General features: G+C 44.1%; 1 protein-coding gene across 2 annotated transcripts in view; it reads left to right on the top strand.

The window, feature by feature from the left end:
- The window catches only part of akap17a (A kinase (PRKA) anchor protein 17A), an 80,873-nt gene that overhangs the window by 49,680 nt on the left and 15,781 nt on the right, over nucleotides 1-15,412 (top strand). For both annotated transcript variants that reach the window (XM_072262662.1, XM_072262661.1), the window contains exon 2: nucleotides 11,834-12,613. In XM_072262662.1, coding sequence (XP_072118763.1) covers nucleotides 11,852-12,613 — 762 coding nt within the window. In that variant the 5' untranslated portion in view covers nucleotides 11,834-11,851. The remainder of the gene's footprint in view (nucleotides 1-11,833; nucleotides 12,614-15,412) is intronic.

The raw sequence follows: 15,412 nt of genomic DNA, 5'->3' as shown, positions 1-15,412 counted from the left end.
AAATTACTATTAAGTTCATCCGCCATTTATTTGTCCCCCCTCCACCCCCACAACTCAGTGTTGTTTTCCAGTGATCCAATATCTACTCTTGCCTCTCCTTTACCCTTTGTGTATCTAAAATACATTTGGTATCCTCTTTGATATTATTGGCTAGCTTTAATATTTCGTCTTTTCTCATTATGGTTTTTCCTTTGGTTACCTTCTGTTGGTTTTTAAAAGCTTCTTAAACTTATAACTTCCTACTAATTTTTGTTATATGTACTCTCTTTTGCTTTTATGCTTTTTATGCCATCTTTGACATTCTTTGCCAGCCACAATTACCTCATCCTTCCTCATCTTTTGAGATGTATCTAAGCTGTGACTTCTGGATTGCCATTGCTGTTCTGCTGTCATCCCTGCTAGTGTCCCCTTCCAATCAATTTTGGACAGCTCCTCTCTCATGCATCTGTAATTCCCTTCACTGCAATGTAATACTGATACATTGGACTGTATCTTCTCCCTCACAAACTACAGGGTGAATTCTATCATATCACTGCCTCCCAAGGGTTCCTTTACCTTAAGCTCTCTAATCAAATTTGGTTCATTACACAACACCTATAGCAGAATTGCCTTTCCTTTCCCCTAGTGGGCTCAACCATAAACTGCTCTAAAAAGCCATCTCATAGGCATTGTACAAATTCCATCTCTTGGGAACCAGCACCAACCTGATTATACCAATCTACCTGCATAGTGTATGTGTATACAGGTTTCCCCCGCCATCTGAAGGTAGATCGCTCCTGTGAAGTGGTTCGTAAGCCGGAATGTCGTAAAGCGAAGAAGCAATTACGATATTTATATGGGAAAAATTTGTGAGCGTTCGCAGACCCAAAAATAACCTACCAAATCATGCTAAATAACACATACAACCTAAAATAACAGTAATATATAGTAAAAGCAGGAATAATACGATTAATACACACCCTATATAAAGTAGAGATACTTCTCTACAATCAATGTCTGCACTGTTCTCCATAGCGAAAATCTCATGCAAGTGCTGTCGGCAAAAACACTCTCTCCAGTAGCCTTAAAGCTATGAAGCTGCCAAATCATACTAAGTAACACATAAAAATACACAGCCTATATAAAGTAGAAATAATGTATGTACAGTGTAGTATCACTTATCAGAATTGGGAAGACAGCGAGCGCATTGATGATGGTGTGTTAGGCTGAGTCGTCAGAAGTTGGGGTGGTGCAGTGGCCCCCACCCTCCAGACCACCAACTGATACCAATCCGCGAAGCATGCAGTGGTGCAGCGGTAGCTGGGACGCACCCAGCACATCTTTAAGAAAAAAGCTGAAATAAACAAACTAATTAATTAGGTGCCGCCCGGCATGTAAATGTCGGCCCAGATTAGAGGCGACGTAATCGGCAATCGCCTCTGATCTGGGCCGACAATTATGTGCCGAGCGGCACCTAATTAATCAGTTTGTTTATTTCGGCTTTTTTTCTTAAAGATGTGCTGGGTGCATCCCGGCTACCGCTGCATTCTTTGCGGATCAGTATCTGTCCGCGGCCTGGGGGCTGGGGTGTCATCAGGGCAGGCAGGTCATCTTCTTCTATGTCTGCCTGCCTCGATGTCGAAGGTCGAGGTTTGTCGTCTGCTGTGGCTGATGTGGAAGGCTTGAAAAACGACAGTATGCTTGACTGCTTAGCCTCGCGCATTTTTCTATCATACAGTTCTTTGTAAGCACTCAAACCATCTTGCAAATATGCCTTAAACAGACGTACCCTTTCAAAATTAAAGTCGTATTTATTGCAGCGAAAATCTCACGCAGTTGCTTCATGTTCACTTCCTGGACGAATTCATTTTCGGTCCGTTTGCTACTGCATTCGGTTTCAATTGTTATCCTTGCCTCTTCCAATGGCATCAGCTCTTCATCTATCAGTTGTTGATCATGGGATGCCAAAACCTTTTCAACATCATCTTCGTCAACTTCCACAAGCCAAACTTACTTTGTCCTTACTTCATTCACCACGATCGAAACGCTTAATTATGTCTAGTTTTACGCTAAGTGTAACACCTTTACGAGTTCTTTTAGGTTTTCCGATAACTTAGAATTCATCTTGCTAACAGTTGCTCACAGGCACGTGTTTAAGCAATGCCAGCTAGAATGCAGTTCCGAATCCAGGGGAGGAGCGGCTGCTGGGAGTGCGTGCTGCTTTTTATCGTGCGATGCTTTTTCCACGTGCTGCCTTTTTTCATAACAGTGAAAACACCTGTTAGTGAAAACAAGTAACTAATGTAAGTCTTCCGTAACAGTGAGGTTTCATAAAGTGAACGTTGGAAAAGCGGGGGACACCTGTATAAGTATGTGGAATAAGATTTTGGTGTCTTTTCCCCTTAAGGAGATGTGTAAAATTTTATCAGTTTCGTGATTGAGGTTATATTTCTAGGTTTAGTTATAAAAATCTTGTCCGTATCATGGAAATTTAAAAAAAATAAAATTACCCAACTCATTCTTTGAACTCTCAATACCTTAAGTTTTCTCTTTGGTCTGCAATTGTGAGGGAGATGGATGGTCCTTCAGTAGTTTGTGAGGTGAAGAGGAGATTTAGGATGATGGCGTTCAGCGAGGTTGAAATTCGGAGAAAATGGGTTGCACAATTATAATTTACGTGTTTCTGAATGCAGCTGGTAGGTGCAGCATTTATTAATGTTACACTTTTTAAGCATCAGCTGTAAGATTGGAGTTCAAATTCTGCCACTGTCTGTAAGTTTGTTTTCCCTTGATTGCGTCAGTTTCCTCCATGTGTTCCACTTCCTCCCATATTCCAAAGGTATGCAACTTAGGGTTAGTAAGTTTTGTGGCTGTGCTGTGTTGGGGACACTTGCAGTCTGCCCCCAGCTACATTTTGGACTGTTGGTCGTTGACGCAAAGCAACGCATTGCAATGAATGTATTGATGTTTCTTTGACAAAAAAGCTACTCTCTATTACCCATTGATGAGAAGGCTGAGTTATCACCTTGAAGCACTCCTTTCTTTCTGCTGAAGATGCTGCCATGGTGTTACTGCCTGGGGAGCTGCCGAATTTAGATCCAGTGACAATGAAGGAGCAGAGATGTACACTGTGTGGCCACTTTATTAGGTATACCTGTACACCTCACTAATGCAAATACATATCCAGCCAATCATACGGCAGCAGCTTAGTGTATAAAAATATGCAGTTAGCCTGGTGAATCTGCTTTGGGCTGACTCCAGTACTACATAAGGAGACCACAACTGTGTACAGTGTAAGTGAGGCCTCACCAACACCCTGCATCACTGTAACAAAATCTCCCTACTCTTAAGCTCGAACTGTTCTGCAAAAACAAAAGGTCAAACTGCTCTGTTGCCTTTTTTAAAATATATTTCTTATTGCAGCTTATAGTAATTTTTATATATTGCACTGTACTGCTACAAAACAAGACATTTAGTCATAGTCATACTTTATTGATTCCGAGGGAAATTGGTTTTCGTTACAGTTGCACCAACCAAGAATAGAGAATAAATAAAGCAATATAAAACCATAAATAATTAAATGGTAATATGTAAATTATGCCAGGAAATCAGTCCAGGAGCAGCCTATTGGCTCAGGGTGTCTGACCCTCCAAGGGAGGAGTTGTAAAGTTTGATGGCCACAGGCAGGAATGACTTCCTGTGACGCTCAGTGTTGCATCTCGGTGGAATGAGTCTCTGTCTGAATGTACTGCTCTACAACCAGTACATTATGTGGTGGATGGAAGACATTGTCCAAGATGGCATGCAACTTGGACAGCATCCTCTCAACGTGTCAGTAATAATAAATGTGATTCTGATACCACTTAATTGGATCTACCTGCTAAGTTTTTATGATTTGTGCATTAGAATACCTGAATCCTTCTGAACTTTGCTCATTTGGAGTTCCCTTCATTTCGACCACGGTTTCCCAACCTGACATTCATGGATCCCTTGCTTAGTCCATGGCATAAAAAACGGTTGGGAACCCCTGGTTTAGATAATCTGCCTTTTATTTCCTCTCACTGAGGTGCATGACTTCGCATTTTCCCCACATTTGCTAAGTTTTAGCCCAGTCATTCGATCAGTCTATATCACATTGCAGTATGACGAAGTCCTTAGCACAGCATGCCTTTCCACCTATTTACCGACCATTGGCAAACATGGAAATCTTGTACTTTGTTCCTCCCCAGGACACAAATATAAATAGTAAACAGTTGAAAGCCGAGACCACTCCCTTTGGTACCCTGCTGGTTATACCCTTTCAGCCTGAAAATGACCCATTTATTCCAGCTCTCTGCTTTTCACTGTTACAGCCAGTTAGTAAAATTTTAGCTGAGAGAAAGTGCAGATAAGGTAATTGAAGACAGTACAGTAAAACTGAATTCTTGTTGTGAAGGAACAGAGTACTGTAAAATTCTGATAATTCTTCACAGTGTGGATGAACAAAGGGATTTGGGATTCAAGTCCATAGATCCCTCGTAGATCAAGTTATTCGTGTGGCTAAGAAGGCTCTCATTAGGGGATTGAATTCAAGAGCCACGAGCTACTGTTACAGCTCTAAAACTTGTTGATTCACACTTAAGAGTATTGAGGAGGAATTTCTTTAGCCAGCGTGTGGTGAGTCTGTGGAATTCATTGCCACAGTCGGCTGTAGAGGCCAAGTCTTTATGCATATTTAAGGCAGAGGTTAATAGATTCTTGATTGGTCAGGGCATGAAGGGATACAGGGAGAAGGTAGGAGATTGGGGCTGAGAGGAAAATTGGATCAGCCATGATGAAAAGGTGGAGCAGACTTAATGGGCCAAATGGCCTAATTCTGCTCCTATATCTTATGGTCTTGTGTTTAGTTCTGGTTGCCTCATTATAGGAACGATGTGGAAGCTTTAGAGAGGTGCAGAGGAGGTTTACCAGGGTGCTGCCTGGATTAGAGAGCATGTCTTAGGAGGAAAAGTTGAATGAGCTAGGGCATTTTTCTTTGGAGTTATGGAGGTTAAGGGGTGGCTTGATAGAGGTCTATAAGGTTATGAGAGATATGGAGTGGATAGGCAGCACTTTTTTTCCAGGCGACAGTGGCCAATACCAGAGGACACTCAAGGTGAGTCGGGGAAAGTTTAGAGATGTCAGAGGAAGGTTTTTTTTTAAACACAGTGGTGGGTGGCTGGAAGGTATTGCTAGGCGTGGTGGTAGAGGCTGATACCATAGGGACATTAAAAAGGCACATGGATGTAAGAAAAATGGAGATTTATTGCTGTGTAAGAGGGAGGGGTAGGTTTATATAGGTTGGCATAACATCATGGGCTGAAGAGCCCATACTGTGCCATACTTTTATATGTTTTAATTCAGGATCAGTTTGTTCAAAGAGCGTGACAATCTAGTACCTGATTAACTCAGATATCCAGATTGTGATCCAATTATTCATAGTGAAAGTAAGGTGCGCGTCCATTGTTGGTGTTGGTGTCCTGGGCACCAAAGGTCAGGAGCGTGAGTAGGCTTGGAGCTGGAACTAGGGTTGTACATTTCCAGCTCCCTTTAAATTCCAAACAAGAGAAAATCTACATGTGCTGGAAATCCAAGCAACACACCACAAAATGCTGGAGGAACTCAACAGGCCAGGCAACATCTATGGAAAAGAGTATAGACGATGTTTAAGGCTGAGACCCTTCAGCAGGACTGCCTTTAAATTCACTGGTTTCTACACAAAAAAAAATTATATTGCAATGTAGGTAAGTGAAATGGAGCATTTTGAATTATATCCCCTAGTCTGGAAAATCTGTGGGCCCACTACCAGCAATTTCACAAGCGTGCTGGATTATCAGAACTGTACATGGAAAGGCTGCACATTCTGGGGTAAATGCCAGTTTTATTTATTCAGAGATCCAGCATGGAACAGCCCCTTCCAGCTCAACGAGCCACACTGTCCAACAGCCCACCTATTAACCCTACCGCAACCACGGAGCAATTTATACTGACCAATTTAACTACTTAACGGTTGGAGGAAACCAGAGCACCCAGAGGAGATCCACATACACACACAGGAAGGACATACAGACTTCTTACAGATAGCGTTGGATCAGAGTTCAATTCCAACGCCCCAAGCTGTAATAGTGTCGTGCTAATCACTGCACTACTGTTATGATGTTACAATCTGTTGTAGATATGCCATATCATTGTAGAAAGAAATGAACAGTGGGTTAATACAACACCTTATATTCCGTCTGGGTAGCCTCCAACCTGATGGCATGAACATCGACTTCTCTAACTTCCGCTAGGCCCCACCTCCCCCTCGTACCCCATCTGTTACTTATTTTTATGCACACATTCTTTCTCTCACTCTCCTTTTTCTCCCTTTGTCCCTCTGAATATACCTCTTGCCCATCCTCTGGGTCCCCCCCCCCCCCGTCTTTCTTCCTGGACCTCCTGTCCCATGATCCTCTCGTATCCCCTTGTGCCAATCACCTGTCCAGCTCTTGGCTCCATCCCTCCCTCTCCTGTCTTCTCCTATCATTTTGAATCTCCCCCTCCCCCTCCAACTTTCAAATCCCTTACTCAGTCTTCCTTCAGTTAGTCGTGACGAAGGGTCTCGGCCTGAAACGTCGACTGCACCTCTTCCTACAGATGCTGCCTGGCCTGCTGTGTTCACCAGCAACTTTGATGTGTGTTGCTTGAATTTCCAGCATCTGCAGAATTCCTGTTGTTTGGGTTAATACAGTTTGTTCCTGCAACCCATTTGCAGGGTCCCTGTTTCTTACCCCCCATACAACAGGTATCGTTCTTGACTTTCAGAGGCAGCACAAACGATTTTTTAATAGCATGTTCTTGCAATTTGGAATGAAGAGCCTGAAAAACTGTGGGGAGCAGAGTTGGTAAGAAAATATTTGAGGACTGGGTGGGTGGTGGAGGGGGTAGGAAATTACAAAACTATGATAGAGAACAATCTGCTCATTACCCAGACTCCCTCCCATTGCTTACATTTGTCCACCCCACTTTCCATATTTCATTCCATTCTCCACCTTCCTTTCCTGTCAGACTCCATCATCTGCAACCCAGTCTCATATCCTTTGATGCCCTGTCCAATCAGGAAACTATCAAATTCCGCTTTAAATACACCCATGGACTTGGCCTCCACCATATTCTGTGGCAGAGCATTCCACAGAATCACTACTCTCTGGTTTAAAAAAAAGTCCTCCTTACCTCTGTTCTAAATGGTTGCCCCTCAATTTTGAGGCTATGCCCCCGCTCCAATTCTTCAGCCACACATTTATCTGCCAGCTCATTCTATTCCTGTCCTCATTGTCGCATGGCACAGGTAGCAATCTTGAGGTCCTGCTTCTCGGCTTCTTTCCTAACTCCCTGTATTCTGTTTTCAGGACCTTCTCCCTATTTCTACCTATGTCATTGATATCAATATGTACCATGACTTCTGGCTGCTCACCCTCACTTTTCAGGATATTGTGGAATCGTTCAGAAACATCACAGACTCTGGCACCTAGGAGGCAATCTCCCATTCCTGTTTCTTCTTCGTGCCCTCAGAATTGCCTGTCTGTCCCTTAACTATAGAGTCCTGTATTACTGCTGCCATCCTCTTCAGTTTCCTACTCTTCTGGGCCACAGGGCCAGTCTCAGTGCCAGAGGCACGGTCACTGTTGCTTCCCCTAGGTAGGTCCTTCAAACCCCCCCCCCCCCCCCGCCCAACTGTACTCAAAATGGAGTACTTATTGTTGAAGGGGACAGCGTTGGGGGTGCTCTCCACTATCTGATATTCTCCCTTCCTTCTCCTGACAGTCACCCCTTTATCTGTCTCCTGTAGCCTCGGGGTGACTACCTCCTTGTAGCTCCTGCCTATTCTTCACTTACCCTAGCAAGCTGAAGGTCACTGAGCTACAGCCCCAGTTCCTTAACACAGTCTCTAAGGAGCTGTATCTCAATGCAACTGGTGCACATATGGCCATCGGGGAGGCTGGTAGTCTCCCGGAAATCCCATACCTGACACCTAGAACAGAACACTGGCCCTATAGACATACCCCTATTCTCTCAAGAGTTAAGTAAGAAAAAAGAAATAAGGAATGAACTTGCCTACTTACCTTGTACCCTCCACCTGTTCTTGCTGTAGCCCTGTTGAGCCAAAGCCTTACCACTCTGACTTAGACCACTCCGATGACCACTCCTCTAGGCAGTACCCCTCTTTTATGACTACTGGGTTTTAAATCTCTGTACTGGGACTTGCATGGGAGCGTTTCTACTGTGTCTGTGCTTTGTTCAAATCGAAGAAGCAGCAATATTCCCTGAAGCAGCAAGATGGCTTCTGCATCCTAGCAGCACCCCCCTACCCCACCCTGCAGATACATGGTAGTCACTATCAAGAAGGTCTAGGTTGCACAGATCATAGAACACTACGGGACAAAAACGGGCCCTTTGGCCCATCTAGTCATTGCCAAATTATTCTTCTGCCTATTTCTATAGATCTGCACCCAGACCATAGCCCTCCATAACTCTCAACATCTATGTATCTATCTAAATTTCTCTTAAAACGTTGAAATCAAACCTGTATCCACCACTTCCACTGGTACTTCATTCCACATCACACCACCCTCTAAAAAGGATGATCACCCTCAGGTTCACCTTAAATATTTCATCTTTCACCCTTAACCTATGATCTTCAGTTCTAGTCTCACCCAACCTCATGGAAAAAGTCTTCTTGCATTTACTCTATCTATACTCCTCATAACTATCAAATCACTTGTTATTCTCCTATGCTGCAGGGAATAAATTGTCCTAATTTATTCAACCTTTCCCTACAACCCAGGTCCTCAAGTCCAGGCAACATCCTTGTAAATTTTCTCTACGCTTTCAACCTTATTGATATCTTTCCTGTAGATAGGTGACCAGAACAGCATACAACATTCCAAATAATGCCTTATACAATTTCAACAAGGCATCCCAACTCTTGGATGGACCCGTGTGATACTTTATCCTCTCTCGACTGGACCTGTCCGATACTTTACCCTCTGGATACACTTTCAATTGCCGGTTCTTTACCTTTCTCGCGTCCAGCAAGAATTCAGAGATCGCCTGTCTACAGGCAACAGAGCCTGCTGTCTCCAAAGCCGACAGCCACAGACATCCCCAGACTGTGATCCCTGTTGCCGACCTCAACGGTTCTAACAATACTGAGTAGTTTCAGAACCTGGACTTTACCACCTCAGTGCAGGTTCCAACAACCCTGGGCACTTTCGAGTGCCTATTGTGCAACCTCCAACTCTGACTCCAGCCTGGATCTTGATCGATAGCACCTCCAGGCCAGGACTTTATGAGCTGCAGCTGGAACCCCGGTCTCTCCTTCCCCCACCACCACTCTACAATCCGGTGTCTTTTGGGTCCTTGGGTACTCCCATCTTCCTCTCACCCTACCTTCCCTTGAACTCCCCACCCTCCCCTCTCTTCAGACACTACCAACACGCCAGCCCACCTGCCGATCCCAGCTCTCATCCATGCCAGGTCTTCACAATTCCTTCTGATCTCCCCCTCTCTGAGGCAGAACTTTCTGTCCTCAGTAGGGGCTTCACCTTTGGCCCCCTGCGCCCACACCGTGGTGAGTTCCACACCTGCCATGACACTGAGCTCTTTTTCCGCTGCCTCTGTTTCCATTCCTACTCCTGTGGCAAGGACTCCAGTCCGAGCTAATGACCCTCTTCTCCCATCTTCAACCCTCCTCGTCTTCCTGAACATCCTGCTCTGGTCTTCTGCATGTCCTGGGTCTTTTCATTGCTAACTGCTGACAAGACATCAACTTCACAACTCCCCCCTCCAACTCTAACCTCACTCCTTCCGACTGTGCTGCTCTCCACTCTCTGCACTAAACCTGCAGATAAGCGGGGTGCTGTAGTAGTCTGGCAGACTGAGCTGTACCTTGCTGAGGACAGGTGACAACTCTGAGACACCTTCTCTTACCCCTTGAACAGGACCCCACTAAGGAACACCAGGCCATTGTCATCCATGCCATTACTGACTTTGTTAACTCTGGGGATCTCCCATCTACTGCCACCAATGTTCCCTTACCTGGGTCATTTCATTTTCACTATGGATGTCCAGTCTCTATACACCTCAATCCCCCATCAGGAAGGCCTCAAAGCTCTCCATTTCTTTCTGGTCCTCACTCTCAATAATTTCTCCTTTGTCTCCTCCAAACTAAAGGAGTAGTCATGGGCACTCACATGGGTCCCAGCTATGGCTGCCTTTTTGTCAGCTATGTGGAATAGTCTGTGTTTCAACCTTACACCATATCACTCCCCATCTTTTCCTATGCTACATTGATGACTCCATTGGTGCTGCTTCCTGCACCCATGCCGAGCTCGTTGATTTCATCAACTTTGTCTCTTACTTTCACCCTGCCTTCAAATTTACCCAGTCCATTTCTGACATCTTCCTCTCCTTTCTCGATCTCTCTGTCACCATCTCTGGTGACAGTTCATCTACAGATATCTTTTATAAACCCACTGATTCTCATGGCTACCTGGACTGTATCCCTTCCCTCCCTGTCACTTGTAAAAATGCCATCCCTTTCTCTCAGTTCCTCTGTCTCCACTGCATCTGCTCTCAGGATAAGGCTATTCATTCCAGAATTAAGGAAAAGTCCTCGTCCTTCAAAGAAAGGGGCTTTCCTTCCTCCACCATCAACACTGCCCTTACCTATATCTCTTCCATTTCACGCACATCTGCCCTCACCCCACCAGGGATAGGGTTCCTCTTGTCCTCACTTACCACCCTACCAGCCTCTGCATCCGGGGCAAAATTCTCCATAACTTCTGCCAGCTCCAGTGGGATCCCACCAGCAAGCAGATCTCCCTCATCTCCCCTCGCATTCTGCTTTCCGCAGGTGTCGCTCCCTACGCAACTCTTTTGTCCATTTGAATTCTCCTTCTCATTCCGATTGTGTTAGATCTTGGCCTCCTCTGCTGTCGCGATGAGGCTGCGCTCAGATTGGAGGAACAACACCTTGTATTCTATCTGGTAGCCTCCAACCTGATGTCATGAACATTGATTTCTTGACCTTCCAGTAATTGCCCTACCCCCTCTTCTTTATCACCATTCCCCATTCTCATTTCCCTCTCACCTTATCTCCTTACCTGCCCAACACCTCTCTCTGGTGCTCCTCCCCCTTCCCCTTTCTTCCATGGCCTTCTCTCCTGTCCTGTAAGATTCCCCCTTCTCCTGCCCTTTATATCTTTCACCAATCTACTTCCCAGCTCTTTACTTCACCCCTTAACCCCCCCCCGCTTTCACCTATAAGCTTGTACTTCTTCCTCCTCCCCTCCACCCACTTTCTTACTCTGACTTTTCACCTTTTCATATTGCAGCATGCTTGCGTTATCTGGTTTTTAAACTATCTGATGTTTTGAGCTTGTCCTCAGCCAGTAATCAGTCACACTCACTTTTGAATATGTTCAGGGTACCGGTATTCTGTGGATCTGCAGTTCATGATGAATCACCCAACACCTAATTATATTTTACTCCTTGGTAACTTACAGAATTGGAATCAGATCAGGTTTATTATCACTAATATAAGTCATGAAATTTGTTGTTTTGTGACAGCAGTATAGTGCAATATGTAACAATACTATAAGTTACAGTAAGAATATAAAATAGTGCAGTGATGCATGTACCCCATTAATCCCCAGTGTAGCAAAGTGATAAAGACTTTATAAAAGGAGCAATCTTAATTATTAAGTGTGAAAGAGTTGTACAGTCTGTTAATTCCACAAATGTTGTTTCTAAATGCTGTTGAACTCCAATTTATTCAGATTCTCTCCTTTTCTAGTTACTCTGACCAGTGTTAATGATGGCCGCTACAATTGTACATGACACTTCAGAGGCTGTGGAGTTGTTTGCCCCGCAGGGACTGTACCTGAAGCCGATCGCTAAGCTGACCATTAGTGTGTCGCTTCCTCAACTGAAGCAGCCTGGGAAATCCATATCAAACTGGGAGGTGATGGAGAGACTCAAGTGCATGGTTCATCCTGAGCAGTTCGCCACGCTCCGCGTGTCCAAGAGCACAATGGATTTTGTTCGCTTTGAAGGGGAAGTTGAAAACAAGAACATGGTGAAAAGTTTTCTGTCTAAGCTGGACGCCAAAACTATTAAACTCAGTGGCTTCACGGACACTTTAAAGGTACGAGCAGCTGAGGTAAAAATAGACTTCCCAACCCGTCACGACTGGGACTCCTTCTTCCGTGATGCCAAGGATGTAAATGAGACTTTACCAGGGGAGAGGCCAGATACCATCCATTTGGAAGGATTGCCGTGCAAGTGGTTTGCAGTGAAGAACTCTAGCTCAGAAAAGCCCAGTGACTTTATTCTGCACAAGGTGTTTGAAACCTTTGGCAAGATTCGCAATGTGGACATCCCAATGTTGGACCCTTACAGGGAGGAAATGACAGGGAAGAATTTCCACACCTTCAGCTTTGGTGGTCATTTGAACTTTGAAGCCTATATCCAGTATCAGGAGTACATAGGGTTTGTAAAAGCTATGGATGCCCTGAGGGGAATGAAACTATTGTACAAAGGTGATGATGCGAAGGCAGTAGCCTGTAGCATAAAGGTGAGTGCTTCATGTGTTCTGTGCATCAAATCTTGGGTAAGAAGAACAGCAAAAGTAGAATAATATAAAATGTGTGAAATTTAATTAGCAATTATTTACTTTTAAATAAGATTATTGTATTAATTGAAAGAGAAGGGTGCCTATTGACATTTATAAAATACTTGCTGGTTCTTTGTTGTGAGTCCAACCAAATGAGGTGACCTTAGCTCAGAGGTCTTCTTAAGTATGTAAGTTTTTTTTTCCACACAGAGTGGCGGGTGCTTAGAACGCCCTGCTAGGGGTGGTGGTAGAGGCAGAATCATTATGGACATTCAGGTAGGCACATGGTTGATAGAAAAATGGAGGGTTGTGGAGGAAGGAGGGGTTACTTTGATTTTTAGAGGAGGTTAAAGTCATGGGATGAAGGGATTGTACTGCTTTGTAATGTTCTGTGTTCTATGCATATCGAGGGTACAGTTAGCATATAGGTAATGAGATAGAACTATATCACCCTCTGGGTGAAGAAGTTTCCCCCATATGTTCATTTCACGTTTCACCCTTAACTCATGACCTCCAGTTCTGGTCTCACCCAACCTCAATGGAAAAAGTGCTTGTATGAAGGAATGAAGTCATAACCTGTTCCCTTTTGTAGAAAATAAGTTTAGGTTGGATGACCACTTTGCATTTATTCCACAGGAGCAACCCTGAAACTCCAGTTGCCAGATATTTTAATTCTCCATCCCACCACTGTTCTATTTGCCCCTGGCCAATTGTACTGTTCTAACACCACCTCTGGACAGAAATTCAAATTCAACAATTTCAAGTAACTTGCTTTCTATGTTTGTATCAGAATTGGGTTTATTATCACTGGCATGTGTCGTGAAGTTTGTTAACCTAGCAGCAGCAGTTCAATGCATTACGTAATATAGAAGAAAAAAAATAAGTAAATCAATTACAATATATGTATATTGAATAGATTAAAAATTGTGCAAAAAAACAGAAATAATATATTTAAAAAGTGAGGGAGTTTTCAAGAGTTCAATGTCCATTCAGGAAACGAATGGCAGAGGGGAAGAAGCTGTTCCTGAATCGCTGAGTGTGTGCCTGAGTGTGTACCTCCTGCCTGATGGTAACAGTGAGAAAAGGGCATGCCCTGGATGCTGGAGGTCCTTAATAATGGACACTGCCTTTCTGAGACACCCCTCCTTGAGGATGTCCTGGGCACTTTGTAGGCTAGTACCCAGGATGGAGCCGACTAAATTTACAAATTTCTGCAGCTTCTTTTGGTCCTGTGCCGTAGTCCCCCCATACAAGGCAGTGATGCAGCCTGTCAGAATGCTCTCCATGGTACCTCTGTAGAAGTTTTTGAGTGTATTTGTTGACCTATCAAATCTCTTCAAATTCCTAATAGAGTATAGACGCTGTCTGGCCTTCTTTATAACTGCATCGATATGTTGGGACCAGGTTAGGTCCTCCGAGATCTTGACAGCCAGGAACTTGAAGCTGCTCACTCTCTCCGCTTCTGATCCCTCTGAGGATTGGTACGTGTTCTTTCGTCTTACCCTTCCTGAAGTCCACTATCAGCTCTTTTGTTTTACTGACGTTGGGTGCCAGGTTGTTGCTGCGAAACCACTCCACTAGTCTCATAAGCCCTCGCGTCACCATCTGAGATTCTACCAACAAAGGTTGTATTATCGGCAAATTTATAAATGGTATTTGAGCTATGCCTAGCCATACAACCATGGGTATAGGGAGAGTAGAGCAGTGGGCTAAGCACACATCCCTGAGGTGTATCAGAACTGGACAGTCCAGTTCTGCTAGATTGTTGAAATTTCAAGTTTATTTTCAAAGAAAGAGTGAAATGTGTTGTTTGCATTAAAAACCAACACACACAAGCATGTGCTTGGGGCAGTCCACAAGTGTTGCCACATATTCTGATGCCAACATAGCATGCCCACAATGCTCTATAATCTTTTATTTTCTCTTCATTCACAGCTATAGTTTTTACAACTCTGAACTGCATTTCACTATTTTTGTCTTGTCTGTTCCATTGTTTTCTCACACTATTGTGCTCTCTCTCTCTGCCTCATCGGCAGCTCATTGGCATCACCCTCGGAGATGTTCCCTATGTCCTGTCCATCCTTCCTCCCTCCTTCTTTGCAAATTCAACTTATTTCTCCCTTTCCCAGTCCTGACACAGAGTCGTCATCCTGGAACATTAACTCTGTTTCCACAGATGCTGCCTGACCTGCTGAGCATTCCTAACATTTTAAGTTCTTATGGCAAATTGCTAATATTTCAGAAAGGTTACATGAGTTGGGCTAGCTGTTTTCTTCTCAGCTGAAGTTACAACTCAGTGCCTCTATACTTTAGCAACTGAAGAAATAGAAAGTTGGCTCTGTCTAAAGCAGGAATTCCCAATCTGGCATTTTAAAAAATGGTGGGGACCCCTGGTCTAAAGCAACTCACACAAAATGCTGGAGGAACTCACCAAACCAGGCAACATCTATGGAGATGAATAAAGAGTAACGTTTCAAGCGAGACCCTTCACCAGTTCAAGGTCTAAAGCAAAATCTTGTGTCAAACCAAGGTGCCTTTGCTCTGCCTGCTATCTACCGTTGCATCTTGGGGTACCCGTGGCTTTTCCTGAAATTTTGGGGCATTAATCGCTCTTTCATTTGGGATTCACATGTGAAATGGGCATCAGGCTTTAATAAATGGTGATCCAGGGAGTTGGTGCCTAATATTGATCCTTAAGGTCATGATGACGGTGAAGGATGCCCTTTGGTGCATTAGGTCAGTACTTAGCATTATTCTCTT

This window comes from Mobula birostris, chromosome 7 (assembly GCF_030028105.1).
Source record: "Mobula birostris isolate sMobBir1 chromosome 7, sMobBir1.hap1, whole genome shotgun sequence".
Taxonomy (NCBI): Eukaryota; Metazoa; Chordata; class Chondrichthyes; order Myliobatiformes; family Myliobatidae; genus Mobula; species Mobula birostris.
The sequence above is the reverse complement of the archived record's forward strand: the minus strand, read 5'-3'. Positions and strand labels throughout refer to the sequence as shown.